Source organism: Opisthocomus hoazin, chromosome 2, assembly GCF_030867145.1.
Source record: "Opisthocomus hoazin isolate bOpiHoa1 chromosome 2, bOpiHoa1.hap1, whole genome shotgun sequence".
In the NCBI taxonomy this organism is placed as follows: Eukaryota; Metazoa; Chordata; class Aves; order Opisthocomiformes; family Opisthocomidae; genus Opisthocomus; species Opisthocomus hoazin.
Window position 1 is genome coordinate 8865578 of NC_134415.1, and position 17884 is coordinate 8883461.

General features: G+C 43.2%; 1 protein-coding gene across 1 annotated transcript in view; it reads right to left on the reverse strand.

Moving 5' to 3' along the window:
• HEATR1 (HEAT repeat containing 1) overlaps positions 1-13286 on the reverse strand; it is a 40486-nt gene extending 27200 nt beyond the window's left edge. The window contains exons 1-12 of the mRNA XM_075412425.1: positions 12964-13286; positions 9596-9812; positions 8372-8513; positions 7764-7865; positions 6707-6847; positions 5913-6124; positions 4524-4657; positions 3592-3700; positions 3141-3251; positions 2570-2687; positions 1223-1330; positions 709-804 (exon numbers count right to left, since the gene is read on the reverse strand). Of these exons, the coding sequence (XP_075268540.1) occupies positions 709-804; positions 1223-1330; positions 2570-2687; positions 3141-3251; positions 3592-3700; positions 4524-4657; positions 5913-6124; positions 6707-6847; positions 7764-7865; positions 8372-8513; positions 9596-9812; positions 12964-13105 (1632 nt within the window). The 5' untranslated portion in view covers positions 13106-13286. The remainder of the gene's footprint in view (positions 1-708; positions 805-1222; positions 1331-2569; positions 2688-3140; positions 3252-3591; positions 3701-4523; positions 4658-5912; positions 6125-6706; positions 6848-7763; positions 7866-8371; positions 8514-9595; positions 9813-12963) is intronic.
• Between the last annotated feature and the right edge of the window lie 4598 nt (positions 13287-17884).

Below are 17884 nucleotides of genomic sequence, written 5' to 3' on the forward strand. Positions count from 1 at the left end.
TGATAAAAATAAAAGGCACATTAAGAAAAGGCACTACAGTTTAAAGATAATCACTCACGTGCTTCTGTTCCCATTTTTCAGTGATTGAGAATGAACGAACACACAAGACCAATTATACCACTGCTAATAATATTCTCCACTACTACTAGCAGAAGCAGCAAAGAAAGACCGTTACTGTAGCTGGAAACAATCAATACAATGCATACCAGAGTCCTATCCAGTAAACCTGAGCTGGAGTTTAGGACTTTGCCACTATCCACTGATCAAATGACTCTCATATGGAAAAACTCAACCGAGCACTTCTCACTAGCATAATGACTTGTCACTGCACCATTTTCCATCCAAAAGGCAGATGACATGGCTTACATTTCTACAGAAAAATGTATAGAATAAGCAGGAAGCACACTTCAAATAGTAATCAAAGATCAAAATATGGTCTAGCAGCTCCATTAAAAAAAATACAATCAATAAATCCAGGTTCACTGCAAACACTTTGGGAAAGATCAGGAAGCAGAAATTTTGGGGGGCATTGTGAGGAGGTAAAAAACACAAGCCTCCTAAATGTGTGCTGTTTCATCCTGTTACAGGACAAAAGCCATACGCTAAGGACATAAGTAGAAGAAGGGCCATTACAAAGAATACATTCTAGACACATATATTCAAGACCAGCTACAATCTCACCTGACATATGAAAAGATACATACTTACCTCCAAAGAACTGAGAGCAGACATTACAACATCTCTGTTGTCATCCTTGAGCCGACCAAGAATTGCTTCTTCTATGAAAGACTGATCAAAGCCTTCCTGAAAAAACAGAGGAAAAAAAAAAGCCCCAAGAAAAAAAAAAATCACTTGTTGGTAAGCACAATTTACAGGCTTTTAATGAAATAGCTGAATCCTAGTACAAGAAACGCAGTTACATCATCTAAATTAAACCTCAAATAACAGGCAGACTAACTTTCAACAACAAAAGAAAGAAACCCGGATGTATCCGTTAACTTAGATTTCATCTTAGATTACAAGCAGTTTAATAAACAAGAACTACATCCAGACTCCAGAATAGAAGGAAGTGGTGACAGAAGCCTATGCAAAACAGCACGAAAAACAGAGAGGAAGACATACAAATAGTTTAAGGTACCCTCGTTTTCAACTGGTATGTCTGGTAAACAGCTTTTTGAAGACATTACATGTTAGTTCTGTAAGTGAGATTCAGGACACAAACCTTTGATGTTTCAATAACATCCTTCAAATGCCGAAGAGCCAGCACCCGCACAGCTGGCTGAGGATGATTCAAACTAAGCAGAAGGGAGGTATCAGAGTCTTCCAGAAACTGAAATACAGATTTCAGAATGACTCGCTGCACGTTAAAAATACTTTAAGCACATATAAGGATAAAGGGAGAAATTCTTTCAGCAAATTTTTGTACCAGAAGAAAACCTGTATAATTCAGACCCAAAAAGTGTCAATTACAGAACAACGATGTATAACTGTTTCAAATTTGGTCATCTTCACTTTGGTAGACAGTTTTTGGAATACAGCTTGAAAAGTACAATTAGCCACAGACACCTTTTTGTCCTAGCAAAGCACTACACTTATCTACGGATTCTGAGAAAGCCCTAGCGACAATGTCAGTGTGACAGAGCACAGATAGAAACCGTTAAAAAGGCATCCCTGCCAGTCTAATTGTGTGCACTTATCTCAGGAACCTTAAACGCTAGAAGAGAGTCACATGCCTTTGTTCTGCATGCCTTGTTTTCCTGTTAATCCGCTTGTTATTCAGCCACAGAATCGGTGCCTTCATTAAACCAGTACAAAAATACATGCAGCACTTCTTTATGCAGTTTATCAGCTTTTCCTGAGTGCTTTCAGTCTTTCAGTCACTGCAAACAACAGCCATAATACTAACCATCTCTTAATAATAAATTCCTTGGAAAGATCTGCTGCACTGATGGTTATTCTGTGTTAAGCTGAGTTTCAATTGCTCTTCAGAAATGCCACAGGAAGAACTCTGTAGTCACTCTACTCCTCCATGTTACTGACTGTAAACATTCATAAAAATCAATGCAACAAAAAGGACCAAGCCATCTTCTCTCAACAGAAATAAAGTTTGTCGACCTTCCTAAAACAGACACTTCTGACACTGAAAAATCTTTAAGTAAGATGACGCCTTGCTGGGCACTACCACTTTCTCATTACCAGCCAGTACAGTACATGTAGTGGCCATGTTCCTAAGGAAAAAAATTACCGATAGCAATTGGGGCAGGTGGAAACATATAAATTTTAACCATGAAAAAAAGCTCACACTCGTGACTGTTCATGATAAACATGAACTTAAAAGATCTGATTGCTTTTGCTCTCACCACAGTTTTGATCAAGGTCATCCTCCCCCCAGTCACATTTACGTAAGTTGCGGTTTGGTTTGGGGTTTGTTTGTTCCTTTGTTTCTTTGGGTTTTTTTGAGGGAATGGTAGAAATTTTGTTTAGAAAGAAGGAGAGCAGAATATTTCCAAAATATCAGCCTTCTGACAGTATAAGCAGAGAAGAGGTCACGAACTGAGCTTCTACCTACCTTGTATTTGCCACAGCTTAATGAAAGAGAAATAAATTGGTGAAAAAGATTTTGGTCAGCCTCATCTGTGCAATCTTCCAGATGCTTCTCCAACACAGAGTCTAAGGCTTCAGGATACCTGCCAACAGACAAAACCGCCAACATTCTCCACTGAGCACTACAGAAGAACATGTATTTACTAGAGAAATACAGGGAAATACAAGGAAGCTGAATGCACAGGCACTCCTCTGAACCAGCTATTTTAGGTAGCTTCGCAAAGGCAACCAACCATTATGTCTTAACACACATGAATGACGTGCAGACCTCTAGGATCAATAATGAGCAGAAAAGGTCATGCTACACAGCAAACAGCTGTACAAAGGTAGCAGGTCTGTGCCCATCTATTACAGCGATAACAAAAGATATGAAGACAGATGAGTAAAAAAAAATTTGGACAAAGTTTAGAAGTCAGCTGTTTTTACTGTATTTATTCAGGCAAGAATATTGTGCTTACTACACCCAATAAGCCAAGATCATAGCTGACATCACTACTCTACAGATTGTGGGTCTGTAATAGAAAAATGGAACTTACTTTCTCTCCAGAAGTCTGATAAGAGGAAGTATCTTTTGATTGAGCACAGCCATTTTGGTGGGATTAGATTCAATCTCTGTACCATAGGAGATAAATTCTTCAAGAAATTTGCTAAAATTGCAAACAAAAGAAAAAGACACCCTTTTTTTGGATAGTACAGTTTTCATTAATGTTACAAAGCACACTACTAAACATGTTAGGATCAACATACATTACTTGTTGCAAGTACAGACTTGCTCCTGGCCTGAAGTTTCACTCTGTCCCACAAGTACTAAAAGCATGGCTCTTCTGGATTACTGAATGTTACAGTTTCAAAATCCAGGTTTGGAGTTAAGTTATGAACTCAGAAAAACCTGCTCATATAATGCTAATGCCACTGTCAGGAATTAGTTGTTGTTAAACCAGAAATGATTGTAGTACTGCAGAAGAAATAGACTCAAGGTTAACTCACGAAGCCAACAGGTGATCTAAATCCCTTTCCAGTGGTATATTCTGAAGAATAGCTTCAAGATGTCTGATGTAAATCTGATTCTCTGTCTCCTCAGATTCTTCTTGCTCCTCTAAGGACAACACGTTAACCAGAAAAGATGAACAATAGTTTGAGAATAACCCCCTCGTACAGATCAAAGCTAATAGCTTGTAAAGGCATTATCATCGGGTGAACCCAGCACACGACTTAAAGACCACAATGTTCATTGGTCACAAGCACTAAGTCTTCGTGTGCTGCTAGCAACGCTTTATACCATTCTCATTAAAATGCCAAAGGCTGTATTGCTACCAGTAAATTCAAGTATGCTTTGGAATGTTCCAGATCTGCTACCACAACCTGTGCCAGCAACTCCCTACAGCATTCCCTGCCGTGAATCTGGCTGTTTTCAACAAAAGAGCTTTCCCCGCCATGATTCAGCAGTCACAACTCCACAGCGCAGACTTACTAGCACAGACACAGGCTACTACTGCACGCCAGACAGCCTGGCTGTCCTCAACTGTTCCCAGGCACATTTAAATTACCAGGTAAACGTAGATCTCCACTACTTAAAACTACATATGAAGTACATGTAATCTACCTAAAAATGATTTTGCAGTACTACAATAGATCTCTAAGAGTCAGAAATTTCATAGATCAAAATCAAGTTACTGCTGAAATACTGCAAATCAACACCTAAATCCAAGCGATACAGATATAACAATGTCTAAACCAGCCTCCTCTGTAAGACCTGGAAAAACAAAAAGCAACACACACACACAAAAGCTCAATCAGGTCTTCACATGTATTGGCACAGTTTTAACGGCAGAAGCAACTAAAATTACACAGCTACGACACTGACTATAGATATCTGTCCGTAAGACTCAACAAAATATTAAAAATGTATGCCAACTTACCCGTATCACTTTTCACGACAGTGCAAACAAGGTGAGGCAACAGGTAACGCAGAAGAGGAGAGATATCATAGCTTGCTGAAAGGCCTTGTAAAACTGTTACCAGTTCTGGGGTTTTGCACAGATAATTAAACGGCCTGCACAGTGGAACAGGAAATAAAAATAATAATAAAAAAAAAAAATGTATGCTCATCTGGGCTACCAACACTTTTTTCCTAAGGGCTCAATTTTCAGCATCAGCTAACAGCCTCACTGTAAACAGATGCTGAAAAGGTTTAAAGGGCTCAATTTCCTTCTTGCCAGATGTTTATTGGCACATTTAATACCCAAGAAGAAAACAGGGTACTGCCAGTCATGCTGAGCATGGCTTCTGCAATGGCACAGTGAACACACCTATGTTTTTGTGAAGTTGGTAGTACAAGAAAAAAAATACTTGTATGGATTGCATGAAGAGATCTCCCCACATTGCAAGGGGCATATCTATTGCCCAGCGGCAGCAAACAGAAGAGAGGAGAAATAATAGCTCAGACAAGAGATCCTCAAAGAGAGCAGAAGCAATTTCCCTTCCTGCTAATAAAAAGTTTCTCTCGTCTTCTTTTACATCCCCCTGACTGGATGCTCCATGATGCATGAAGAGTGCCTCTCCTTAGTTCCCCACACCTCAGCTTTTTAACTCATTCTCCTCTTCTATGACTGAGTTCAGGTATCTGGAAGGTAATCACCGTACTCATCCCAGCAAGGATTTATTCTATTGGAACACCCACGCTAACCACTCTGCCAGTAAGCAACCTCCCTGCAGCACGTGCGACTTCCATTGCCGTGTTCAGCTGCACGTTACCAGCACTAGCTAACCCTTGTCAGGGCAGGGCAGACAGGTCGATGGGGATGAAATACTCCACGTACTTCCAGAAGAACACCTGACTTGTGGGACCAAAGAAGAGGTGGTATAGAAGCACTTACACTTCAGGTATCAAACTATATGAACTCCAAGCCCTTCCACTGAAAGGACAGAACTTATTTTTTCCAAGCTATTCAAATAACCTCATATTTGCACTAACATTATTGTTCTGGCTTCTCTTCCAGGACTCCCACCTTCAAGAGAACCTCTTACTGGCAGGGTTCAGTTTTGCACATTGACACCAATCCTTTACTGAGGAAAGTGGCAGGAGAGGGACCAAAAGATGACAGACTTGCACCACTGAGACTCCTTAGCTGTAGCGAGCACACAAATTATCAAAGTAAGCCAAGAAACTTTTGAGCCCTTTGAAAAGTCAACTAACAACATTTCTGACTGGAAAGTATCTCTTTAATGAGGAGGAGAAAAAAAATCAAATTATCAAAGTGCAGTCCGAGCTTTTAAAAAGTGGGAAAACTCAATTCAAGTAGACTTACTTCTTCCCAAGTTTGCCTCCTTTCTGAGTTTGTAGAATCACGTTCAAGCACGCCACCCCGTCCCTGACTAATGAGGGCACTTTAGATAATGTCTTGCTTATTTGTAACATCAAGGAATGCACCAAGGAAGTCTCCACTGTCACTTTTACTGTCATCTGGCAGATTATCATGTATGTTGCAGCTCTGTAATCCTGTATAGAGGATTTCAAGCCCTAGGAAAAGAGATAAAGGTGGATTTTTAACATATACAATTTAAAAAAAAAAGTGTATTAACATAAAAATCATTTTGATTCTGACATCCATGGAATCACGCTACCTTCTTCTCCATGTGTTAGCTTTTAAGGGATCTATAAACTTGACTTTCAGGAAAGAAAAACTCTCAGATAGGGTGCAAACACACAGAAGACACGTTCATTAACTGCTGCTCTGCTCATTAACAGAGCAATAATCCTGGAGGAAAGAGGGTACTAAAGCAGGCTGTCCTCCTTGACTCTGTTTCCTTATTGTTTAGCATGGTAAGTCTCTAAGGCAAAAAGGTTCATTAAAACTGTGTATTCATTTCTCACAGCCCCATTCCTCATGCAGAGTAGGAAACGGAGTTCTAAAAGGGCTCATCTGAGGTGTGAAAAACATTATTATTCACGGACCCTTCACCTGCCTGGCGTTACAAAGCAGGCTAGGACTGGTACGATACATTTCATATAGAACGTCCCGTTTAAATGTTACCTGCAGACGCATGTCTGCAGAACACAGTGCACTTCATCACACAGGAAGGAAAACAAAGCTTCACGTACCTTTTGGATGTACGGGAGCAGCATAGAGACTATAGTGTTTGTTATCTTCTCTGCAGCTCCAAGAGCTGCTACAATGGTGGAGGCATAAAACACAAGAAGAACTCTCAACTGAGCTGTGTTGCTAGGACACTCTGAAAAGACCTGGACCACAGAAAAATCAGTTGTTCAGACATCAGGAAAAGTGGAAACGCACAAAGGGCTTCCCCCAAACCAGCCAAATCTCAGAATTTCAGCATGTAAGCTCTACCAGCTCCAGTGGTCACAACTGAAGGCACCACGTCCTCCCAGCAGTAACCCTCGCCAGAGGTTACAGCTGCCCCTTGCAGACAAGGTAGAAGGAAACGGATGCTATTCCTCAGCTACTGTAGTTAATCCTAATAAGGTGACAACTGAAATCACTTGTGATTCTGGTGTAATGCTCAAGACCGAGAACTGGACAGCCAAGAAGCTGACTGGTATATGTCTAACACTCCCTACTACAAACCTGGTTACTGTGTGAACTTTGCTTAGTTTGACAGCACATGCATTCTAGTCCTCTAAACAACTGAAACTGCCGTACATCTCACCCTTTTGAGACTATAAAACTAGTTCTCTATTTGACATTAACTGAAAAAACAAGTAGACCTGCTCACCTTCTAACATTCTCAATTTTAAGTTCTCATTAGTATTTGGAGATGCACGTTTAAAACACCCACTACAACCCCCAAAAGAGGTACCCAAGTTCGTAGCACAGTTACAAACTAACAGCAGGAATGACTTTATATAAAAAAATCAAGACAATTAAGTACTTTGAAGCCACATGACATCTTTAAGTAATATAGTATTGCCAAATTATTTTGTCATGCCTCATTAGTTCTCAGTCACTTTCTTACAAGAATTTTTGATAGACTGTCATCTATACAAATAATAAAAAAAGAAATTTTCATATTGTTCACTAATAAATTACTCCTTTTACTATTTGATATGTAATTCAAAATATTAGTAAATAGCGTAATACTATACAAAGATGGGGAAAACCAAGTGACAACAAACAAAGGTTCTAGAATAAATGAACAACCTTCACAGATTTTGCCACCAGCCTGCAAATGAAATCCATGAAATCCAGGTCTTTATAGCAGTGTGTAATGACAGTGCCTCTTGCCAGTGGGACTCCAGGTTTCTTTACATGTTGAAAAAAGTAAAATTAGAACACTCAAGGGTAAAGCACCCACAGTAAAAATTAATATAATCTCTGAATTAATCCTACAGATCAGTTATCACAATTTAAATTGAAATAAGTAATGGAAACCAAATCATCTCTCTGGAAATTTCTCTATCTACATTAAGACAAATGATGAAGAGCATTACATAATCCATATTCAAACAAAACATATATTTTAGTCATTGACGTATCTTCCTAGCACTAGCAAATACTTGTACCTTAAAACTTTTCCAAAACAAAGGGTAATTACAATCAAAGCTTTTTAGAATTAACTTCATATTTAAAGAAAGATAGCAGAGACAACAGGTGGGCACCCAGGCTCCATCCCTGCAATTAAGTTTTTCAGTACATTTCTACAAGCACATGACCCGGTGGACCATATTCATAAACCTAGTAACAGAGTCAAAAAATTATTAATAAAGTCCCTCATGCTTTTCCCAACTTGCATCTGTGAAGTACTTTACCCTTATCGGATGAATCCAATGCCATTTATGAGTTGGGCTTTTTATATCTAAAAGCTGAATAACTCTCACAAATAGTTTAGTCTCATGATATGGCAGAACACAACCGATCAAACTATCTTGATTGTAGAGATGGATGTGAAATCTAAAGAAAAAACATATATACACAGTAAAAAACTCTCTGGAAGCCCCCCAAAAAAAGACCCAGCCACGTTCTTCTCAGACCACCTGGTTTACTCGCTTTTAAGCAAGATGACAGATGACTGTCATACTGATTCAGACCTCTGGTCCACTTGCAGTCCCGAACCCCAAGGCGGCCACTAGCCTCTACATCCTAAAGGAAAGAAACAGCGCCAGCAATTTTTTTCCTTACTCTCCATAATTTTAGGTCCCTATAGGGCTTAACATCACCTCAGTTTCTTCTGTAGAGATTTCAATATTAAACCAGACATTACAGTAATCTAGTATGAACTTCAAGATAATACATATATAAAAAATATTGTGATTCGAAGGTCCTATCAACAAAATCGCCCACTCTTTCATGACATGAAATATTACAGTTTCTGCATCTGGATGGGTTAATTTATGCAAATACATACAACATCACTTCACAAAATACTTGCTTTATTTTTTCTTCACTCCTTCCTACATAACCTTGAAGTAAGAGTACTTAGCTCATGTTATAATACAAGGGCACATCACACATGGTTCACAGTTAATATTGAAAATTAGCTATTTTACAGAGCCCATTTCTAAAAGCGCATTACATAAATGTCTCTCTAGGTCCGCTGTAAGATGGCTACAGATGAGCAAATCTGGTGAAAGCCAGACAGGGAAATTGCTTTTATGTAGAGTATCATGACAGATTCTCCTTCTCTGGAGATATTCAAGACCCGCCTGGACAAGGTCCTGTGCAGCCTGCTGTATGACCCTGCTTCAGCAGGGGGGTTGGACTAGATGACCCACAGAGGTCCCTTCCAACCCCTACTATTCTGTGATTCTGTGATTAAAGTTTTCACAGACATTTATCAAAAGACAAAAATCTAACTGGCAAAGAAGAACCTCTGGCCCCATGAAGACTAAGCCCAAACAGTATTTTGAACATTTTAACCTGTATTTTCAGAAAACTAAAGTAAAATTATTAAAAATTTTTCTCCTCAGGGAAAAAAAAACCCTGGCATTTCTAGTACCCTTCTCTATTGACGTGTTGGCTATTCAGTGGATTACCTGTGAATCAGCCATTCAAGGCACTTCTGGGCTGGCTTAAGCATAAAGTAAGGGGACAGGTGAATCAGGAACAACGAAATATTCTTGTTCAGCTGTTCATTTACTGCCTTAGACTGAACACTGCGTTCCAGGCCTTTGGACGTGGAACTAAACAAACTGGACTGGAACACTTCAAAGGAAGGATCAATCCCCATCAGCTCTTCCAAGCCAGTGCATCCTGTGGAAAAAAACAGAAGAATGCTTTAAACGTAACATTTTTATTCACCAGTCCTACCCACCTACCTCCTCACTGGCACACCCAACTTCTCTGCTGTACTGGTATATGCCATCCTCATTAAGCAAATCAAGCCAAACGGTAAACAGGTCTAAGACAAAAACTTTTGCTACACTTAAAGTATTTCTTAACTGGTGAAGAAAAAGAACATTAACAAGTATCGGCAGCGTGCTCGTGCAGCAATGAAGGCCAGCAGCACCCAGGGCCGTATGAGCGAGAGCGTAGCTGAGGGAGGTGAACTGTCCCCTCCGTTCGTCAGATTGCATCTGGAGTACTAAATGCAATTTTGAGTTCATCGGTAGAAGAAAAACATTGACATGGGTGCAGGTCCAGCAGAGGAACACTAACATGGTCAGGGGATTGGAAAATAACACACAGGGAAAAAGAGGAACTGGGTTTGTTCAGCCTGGAGAAGAGAGAGCCAACAGGAAATCTTCCCGCTGTCTGCAACGACTTAATGGGACATGGTGCAGGTCATCAAGAAGATGGTGTCAGACTCTTCTCAGAGATGCACAGTGGAAGGACGGGAGGCAACAGATGCAAGCTGTAACACAGCAAATTTCAACTCAGTGTATGGATTTTTAATTTTTCCAACACTGGGGTGGTCAAACACCAGATCAGAGGCCGAATATTGGATCAGAGACCATAAAACCTTTATTCTCAAGCTCAGCTGAACACAGGCCTGAGCAACCTGCGCTAACTAGCCCTGTGCTCAGCTGCGTTAGTACCAAGTGACATTCAGAGGTCCCCTTCCAGCCAAAATTATTCTATGATTTTCTCTGGACGAAGCAAGCAAAGGTACCTCTTTGAATAAACTAGAATACAGTATTCCACGTACACCACTGGAGAACCATTTTAATTGTTTCTTTATTTTACACAAGCTTGTAAATATTAATGGCTAAGCATAAAGCCGACAACTTCAGCTGAAATAAAGAAACCAGGCAGATGGGCGAAAAAATGGCGAAATAAATTACCATATATACACTAGTACTATATACTCCTACATGCAGGAGTTTTATAGTAAATATTTAAGTAATTTAAAAATACTGTGTTGCATCAAGGACACATATATCTACAAAGCTGTTCTTAAAATCGATATATGCTATCAATATTTGTGGCTTTGGAAAACAGCTTTCTTAGTCAAGAAGTATCACATACCTGGGTAAAGTTCTACACAAAAAATGTAAAGAGATAAGCACAAAGGACTTGCAGCATGCAAACACAGCAGTGGGTTTGGCCACTTTACATTATTTGCGGCCATAATGTCCCCAAAGAGTAGGGTATGGGAACGTTTTCACGGAATCACAGACTTCAGGGTGCAAGGGACCTTGGCAGATCTCCAGTCCAAGGTCCTGCTCAAGGCATGGTTAGCCCTGAAATCAGACCAGCTTGCTCAGGGCATTATCCAGTTGGGCTTTCAGAAAGGATGGAGCACACAACCTCCCTGTGCAACCTGTTCAACTGCCTGACTGTCCTCAGGGTGAAAGAACTTTTCCTTACATCCACTCTGAACCTCTGTTGTTTCAGTTTGTGCCCATTATCTCCTGTCCTCCAGCCCTGCATTCCTCTGGAGAGCATGACCTCACAGGTATTGGCAGGCTGCTATGAGACCCCTCCAAGCCTTCTCTTCTCTGGACTAATAACACCAGACACGTCCTTCCACCCAGACCCCTCCAAGCCTTCTCTTCTCCAGTCATGTCCTTCCCAGCAGCCTCCCCTTTTAGGGCAAATTCTCCAGCCCCTGAGATGGTCGGGGCCCCCGCCCCCTCGCAACCACCTTCCCCTTCATGCCCTCAGCGCTGTGCTCCTGGAGGACCTGAAGCAGCTGGGAGGATCTCCCCGCAGGCCGGAGCGATGCTGACTGGCCTGCAGTTGGCCGAATTATCACAGAATCACAGAATGTTCGGGGTTGGAAGGGACCTCTGTGGGTCACCCAGTCCAACTCCCCTGCCGAAGCAGGGTCACCCAGAGCAGGCTGCACAGGACGGCGTCCAGGCGGATCTTGAATATCTCCAGAGAAGGAGACTCCACAGCCTCCCTGGGCAGCCTGTTCCAGGGCTCCGTCACCCTCAGAGGGAAGAAGTTCTTCCTCATGTTCAGACAGAACTTCCTCTGCTTCAGTTTGTGCCCGTTGCCCCTTGTCCTGTCACTGGGCACCACTGAAAAGAGTCTGGCCCCATCCTCCTGACACCCACCTTTCAGATATTTATAAACATTTATGAGGTCCCCTCTCAGCCTTCTCTTCTCCAGGCTGAACAAGCCCAGCTCCCTCAGCCTTTCCTTGTAGGAGAGATGCTCCAGTCCCCTCATCATCCTCGTAGCCCTCCGCTGGACTCTCTCCAGTAGCTCCTCATCTTTCTTGAACTAGGGAGCCAGAACTGGACACAGTACTCCAGATGGGGCCTCACTAGGGCAGAGTAGAGGGGAAGGAGAACCTCCCTCGTCCTGCTGGCCACACTCTTCTTGATGCACCCCAGGATCCCATTTGCTTTCTCAGCAGCCAGGGCACGCTGCTGGCTCACGGTTAACCTGTCGTCCACCAGGACACCCAGGTCCCTCTCCGCAGAGCTGCTCTCCAGCAGGTCCACCCCAAGCCTGTACTGATGCATGGGGTTGTTCCTCCCCAGGTGCAGGACCCTGCACTTGCCCTTGTTGAACCTCATCGGGTTCCTTTCTGCCCAACTTTCCAGCCTGTACAGGTCTCACTGAATGGCAGCACAGCCTTCTGGTGTATCTGTCACTCCTCCCAGTTTGGTGTCATCAGCAAACTTGCTGAGGGTACATTCTAACTCTTCATCCAGGTCACTGATGAAGAAGTTAAACAAGACTGGGCCGAGTACCGACCCCTGGGACACCACTTACCGGCCTCCAACCAGCCTCAGCGCCGCTGATGACAGCCCTCTGAGCTCTGCCATTCAGCCAGCTCTCAATCCACCTCACCGACCACTCGTCCAGCCCACACTTCCTGAGCTTCCCTAGGAGGATGTTATGGGAGACAGTGTCCTTTTGGCCTTTTTTTCCTACGGGGCCGCCTTTCCCATGCACCTTCCTCCGGCTGTCCCGCACAGCAGGCGACGCTTCCCGCCGAACTCACCGATGGCGAAGAAGGTGTCCCTGTCGATGGCCGCGGCCTCCCTGCTGTCGAAGAGCAGCGACGCGACCTCGCTGCGGCTGAGGAGGCTGGGGTCGCTCTGGGGCAGCGCCAGCCGCTTCAGCTGCTCGGCCAGGGACGTCATGGCTGCGAGGAGAGCGGCCCCCGCACCAGCCTGAGGGAAGGAAACCGCAGCGGGCCGACGGGCGACGGGGCTGCGCGGAGGCGTGACGTCACTCCCGCCCCCCGGTGCAGGCCCCGCCGGCGGCGGCCCCTCAGGGGCGCGCACGGGTGGGGGATGGGTCGGGCTCCCCCGGTCCCCGACACCGACCGGGCCCCGCGCCGCGCCGCTCCCTGCCGGGCACCACGTGGGCTGCAGGCGCCGCTGACCCGGAAGCAGCGGCTCGAGCGGAACGGGAAGCTTCCCCCTCCCCGGCCGGCAGGGGCCGCCCCCTCGGGGCTGCGGGGCGGGGCTGCGCGGAGCACTGCGTGAGGGGCCGGCTGTTGCCGGCGGTCTGGCATGTTAGTGCGGAGGCTTCGTGCGGGTGTGGGGCGGGAGCCGGCCGGCCTGAGTCGGGGAGCCGCTCCGGTTGCGGTGCGAAGGCGAACGGGTGGGCAGGCCTCGGCCAGGCGCCAGTGAGGCCGCGCACGGGCGGAGTTGTTCCGCCCGAGGATTTTTCCATACCTGGGGTGAGGGGTGCCAGGGGAAGTGCAGGAACTCCATGAGCAAAAGGTCTTGAAAGCGGCTGCGGCGTGTGTGGGCTGGATCGCAGCTGCAGAGCCACGCAGCTGTAGGTTGGAGGAGTCCTCTACAAGTCACAGAATCACAGAATGGCAGGGGTTGGAAGGGACCTCTGTGGGTCATCTGGTCCAACTCCCCTGCCGAAGCAGGGTCACCTACAGCAGGCTGCACAGGACCTTGTCCAGGCGGGTCTTGAATATCTCCAGAGAAGGAGACTCCACAACCTCCCCAGGCAGTCTGTTCCAGGGCTCCGTCACCCTCAGAGGGAAGAAGTTCTTCCTCATGTTCAGCTGGAGCTTCCTCTGCTTCAGTTTGTGCCCATTGCCCCTTGTCCTGTCACTGGGCACCACTGAAAAGAGTCTGTTCCCGTCCTAGTCACCTGATCCAGCCCCAGAGCAGGGCCAGCTTAGAGCGAGTTGCTCAGGGTTTAGTCCAGTTGCGTCTGGAGTATCTCTAAGGATGGAAATTCCACAGCTTCGCTGAGCCTGTCGTCCAAGGTTTGGTTATCCTCAGATTAAAAGGAAATTCTTAATGTCCATAATGCCTCCCACCAGTTTTCATTTGAGGCTGCAGGGTTCTGCACCTGCAAGTAAGTGCACAAAACCAGAAAGGGAACATGGCTTCCGAGAAATGAGGAGAAGCCTGGGGAAAGAAAAGCAGAAATAAACTGATGGATGAAATGATGCCAAATATAACATTTCCAGCACCTGATCTGTAAAATGATTGCCATATAGTTGATAAGCGGTATAGCTATGGCAGAAATAACAAAATTGTTCACATAGTAAAGCTGCCTTATTTGGGAATCATTTAGCATGCAATAGGAATACAAAAAGCTGATAAAAGTTTAGGGTTGCAGAGAACTGTTTAAATTTTTTCATTTTATCCATTTATAATAAATTTTATTTTATCCAGTAGGAGTATTCACTGATTTCAACAGGACTCTTTGCTTGTATGAAGTTAATCCTTTGTAGGAGTGAGACCAGAGAGAGGAAATCAAGCTGGATGTCTGACTTTGTGCCTGATTGCATTTGCTGGTGCCTTGTCAAAGAGCATGTATTAACTATATATCGTGTTACTTCTGACAGTGTATTAGCTGGACATAATGGCAGCAAGTGCTGAGCTGCTAAGGGTTGCTACCACTGCAGTTATAACAGCATTAAGGTGTTTGGAGGATATTACTGATTTAACTGATTCTGACACGGAAATTCTTATCACCTAGCAAATGAGCTGGCTAGGGGTGGTGCATACCAAGAGGCCAATTTATTGCAATTTTTCGCATTCCCGGTGGCTTCTGTGCATCTTTTTCCTTTACGAAGCCTTCACGTGACCTTGTTTTGAGCATAGTTCAAACCTGCATAAATATGCATGTTTCTGTGTCTAAAAATACCAAACGTTAAAATATGTAGACATTGCAAAGGACAGAAAGCTGTTTCTAAAATAGAAAGCTAGTCATTTTTTATGGCAGTGTGGGTCATTATACTTTAGCCAGAAAGATAAACTCGAAGTTGTGAATGCTGAAATGGTTTCAGGTTTTCCTGTCCCACTCTATTCTTTCCCATGGAGAGCTGCAAGACAGAGGTTTTATGCCTTTGTGCTTTCTGTTCCATCCTTGTTTGGTTTCAGAGTAAAGCTGGGATTCCCTTTGGATGTTAACTGGAGGAACAGAGACACCTTCTGCAGAGGGAAAAATATTTGTTCTTTATTTAATTCTAAAAAAGTGTTTCCTGGGAAATATATAAAACCAGGAAGTCTATTAGGAAATATGCTTATTTGGGTTTGTAATTCCCCAGTGGTGAAGCTGAGTATCACAGAGATTTGGTCCATGCTGGACTACAAAGAGATGCTTTTCTGAACTTAATCCAAGCCTGTTTCAACCAGTCGCTTTAGCTTCTCAGTGCCTGTGTCGTCACGTGGCTAGTCTGTATGGGTGGAAGTCTCATAGCCATACTACAGCGGAGATCACCTCTGCTGGTGGCTGCGATTAAACTGTGCTTGACGAATCAGATTGGCTGTTAAAAAATCCTGAAGTCTTAGAATAGAAATTGTCATATGTTGATTTTTGTTTGGAAAAAAGTGATCCGTTTCACATGTTTTCTATAAGCCTATTCACTTGTAAGTGTTGGTGTATTTGAAAAGATTTGACTGAGAAATGCAAACACTGTTAAACTTTGAATGTTCTTTATATCTGGGTAAATCTGTGCTACCACTGGAGCAAATATAATGGGTGTCTTTATATAGATAATGTTCTAGTCTTTGTATTCCTTTCCTTCCAACTCACCTAACCAGCTGTGCATATGTAGAGCCATATCTACCTTGGTAAGTAATGCAACCCAGTAGGAGGAAATTTGTAGAATGAAGTGTTGCTGAGGAACCCCCGTCACACTGTGTGCATTTCAGAGGTTTTATGCAGACTAGGTCTTGTTCTGCCCTGTAGACCAAATTCACATTAGGTGTGTTCCCAGAATGCATCTTCTGGTTTTGTTTCATGTGTAGGCAACAGATGGGGAGGAATTTCATTTAAAGAGGAAAAGGGAATCACTTCTGGTACGGAAAAGGAGTGTTTAGTAGCATTCAGTTGTAATTTATCAAAATGAACGTAAGGAATTGAGTACTAACTATACAAGTTACTGTTTGCATACAAAGTTAGAGAGTGTTTTGAGTACTATTAAGTACTCTCAAAAGCTTATTAATTAATTTGCTAAGATGATGCTTCTTTTTCCTTCTTGCACCATCTCCTGTACTCTAGTGAGCCACCATGATTTCGGATTACTAAAACAGTTCTGAAGGAGCGCAGAAGCACCTTCCGTGCGCTTCACCATCGCTTGCTAATCATCTTGGTATGTTCCCTGACATTTCCCCATGCCATTTGTAATAGGGAATGTGTCAGTGCCTGACATCTAAAATATCATCTTGTTGCAACGTAATGAAGTAATATTAAAACCTTTCTAGGATATGCAAAGGAGACTGTAAATTCCTTAGAGTATATCAGGTTCTCTAACTTTTTAAGCAAAAGTAGGTGTTAACAGATATGTGTGTTTAATGGGGGTATGTATATGCTAACTGACCTGTAAACCAATACGTGTTCTGGGGCAGTGGCTTGATCAAATTGTAAGCCAAGGTAATCTTATTGTCAAGGGATATATTTTGCTTTGCTGTTGGTTGTAGGAGGCATATGAGGGTTTTGTAGTTTTGGAGGCTGTGCAGTTAAATCTGCTACTCTGAGCTCATCTGTGTCCTTTGTTCTTAATTCATATACATATCTGCTCCCTATTGATAGTTTATAATTTATGAAAATACATCTGTGGTCTCTGAAATTATAGAGTTGCTGTAATTACCAGGAAGAACAGTGCTTCATTGCCTACTTTAAGGCTGCAGTGATGTGTTTTTCTCTGTTTTCAGTTCTTTCTGCTCTCTGTGACAATACAGCAATCACCCTTGACCTCTGGACATTGTGAAATGCTGAGACAGTACCCTTCTGCAGTGTATATATTGATAAGGCCCCGAGGCCATTATTCCCTTGGCTAAGCTTTTGTTAGAAGCAAAGAGATTAGAGCCATTGTATTATGTAGCAACGCAAATACGTAAAATGACAGTGTGAAGATTTGTTTTTGCTATGTACCTTCTTACCCTAAGGGCTTGATCTTTTTATGCTTACATTAGTGAAACTCGGGAGTAATTCTGATGAGGTTGGTGGAGTTGTTTGAGTGCGCAGCTGATGTAACTGAAAGTGGAAACAATCAAGCAGAATTTGATGGTGGTTGAGGTTACAGAGAATTGCAGTTCTCATTGCTGGAACAGGACTGAGGTAGAATATTTCTTCAGTTGAGCTGAAGGGCTGGAAGAAGTTTCCTTGCTAGGCAAGCACATCATCGACTTACAGACCACTGTGGCAGGCGGTATCATGTTTCCCTGGCTTTTCTTGGAAAATCTGTTGCAGCTTCCCCCAGCCATAAATTCTCATGTGTAGCTGCATTCCAGATCTAATAATAAATAGAAACCCTCTGCATGGGGTGGCGGGAAGCTATTTTTGGGATTTTACTGTATTAAAAGCTTTCTGATATGGTAATATAAACGGAGGCCTTTTGAATCAAAATTGTTGTAAAGAAAGCTTTTAAATATGTATTCTAGATAAGGAGAAATAAACCCCAGATAAACAAACTAACTTCAGCTGGGCACATGCAG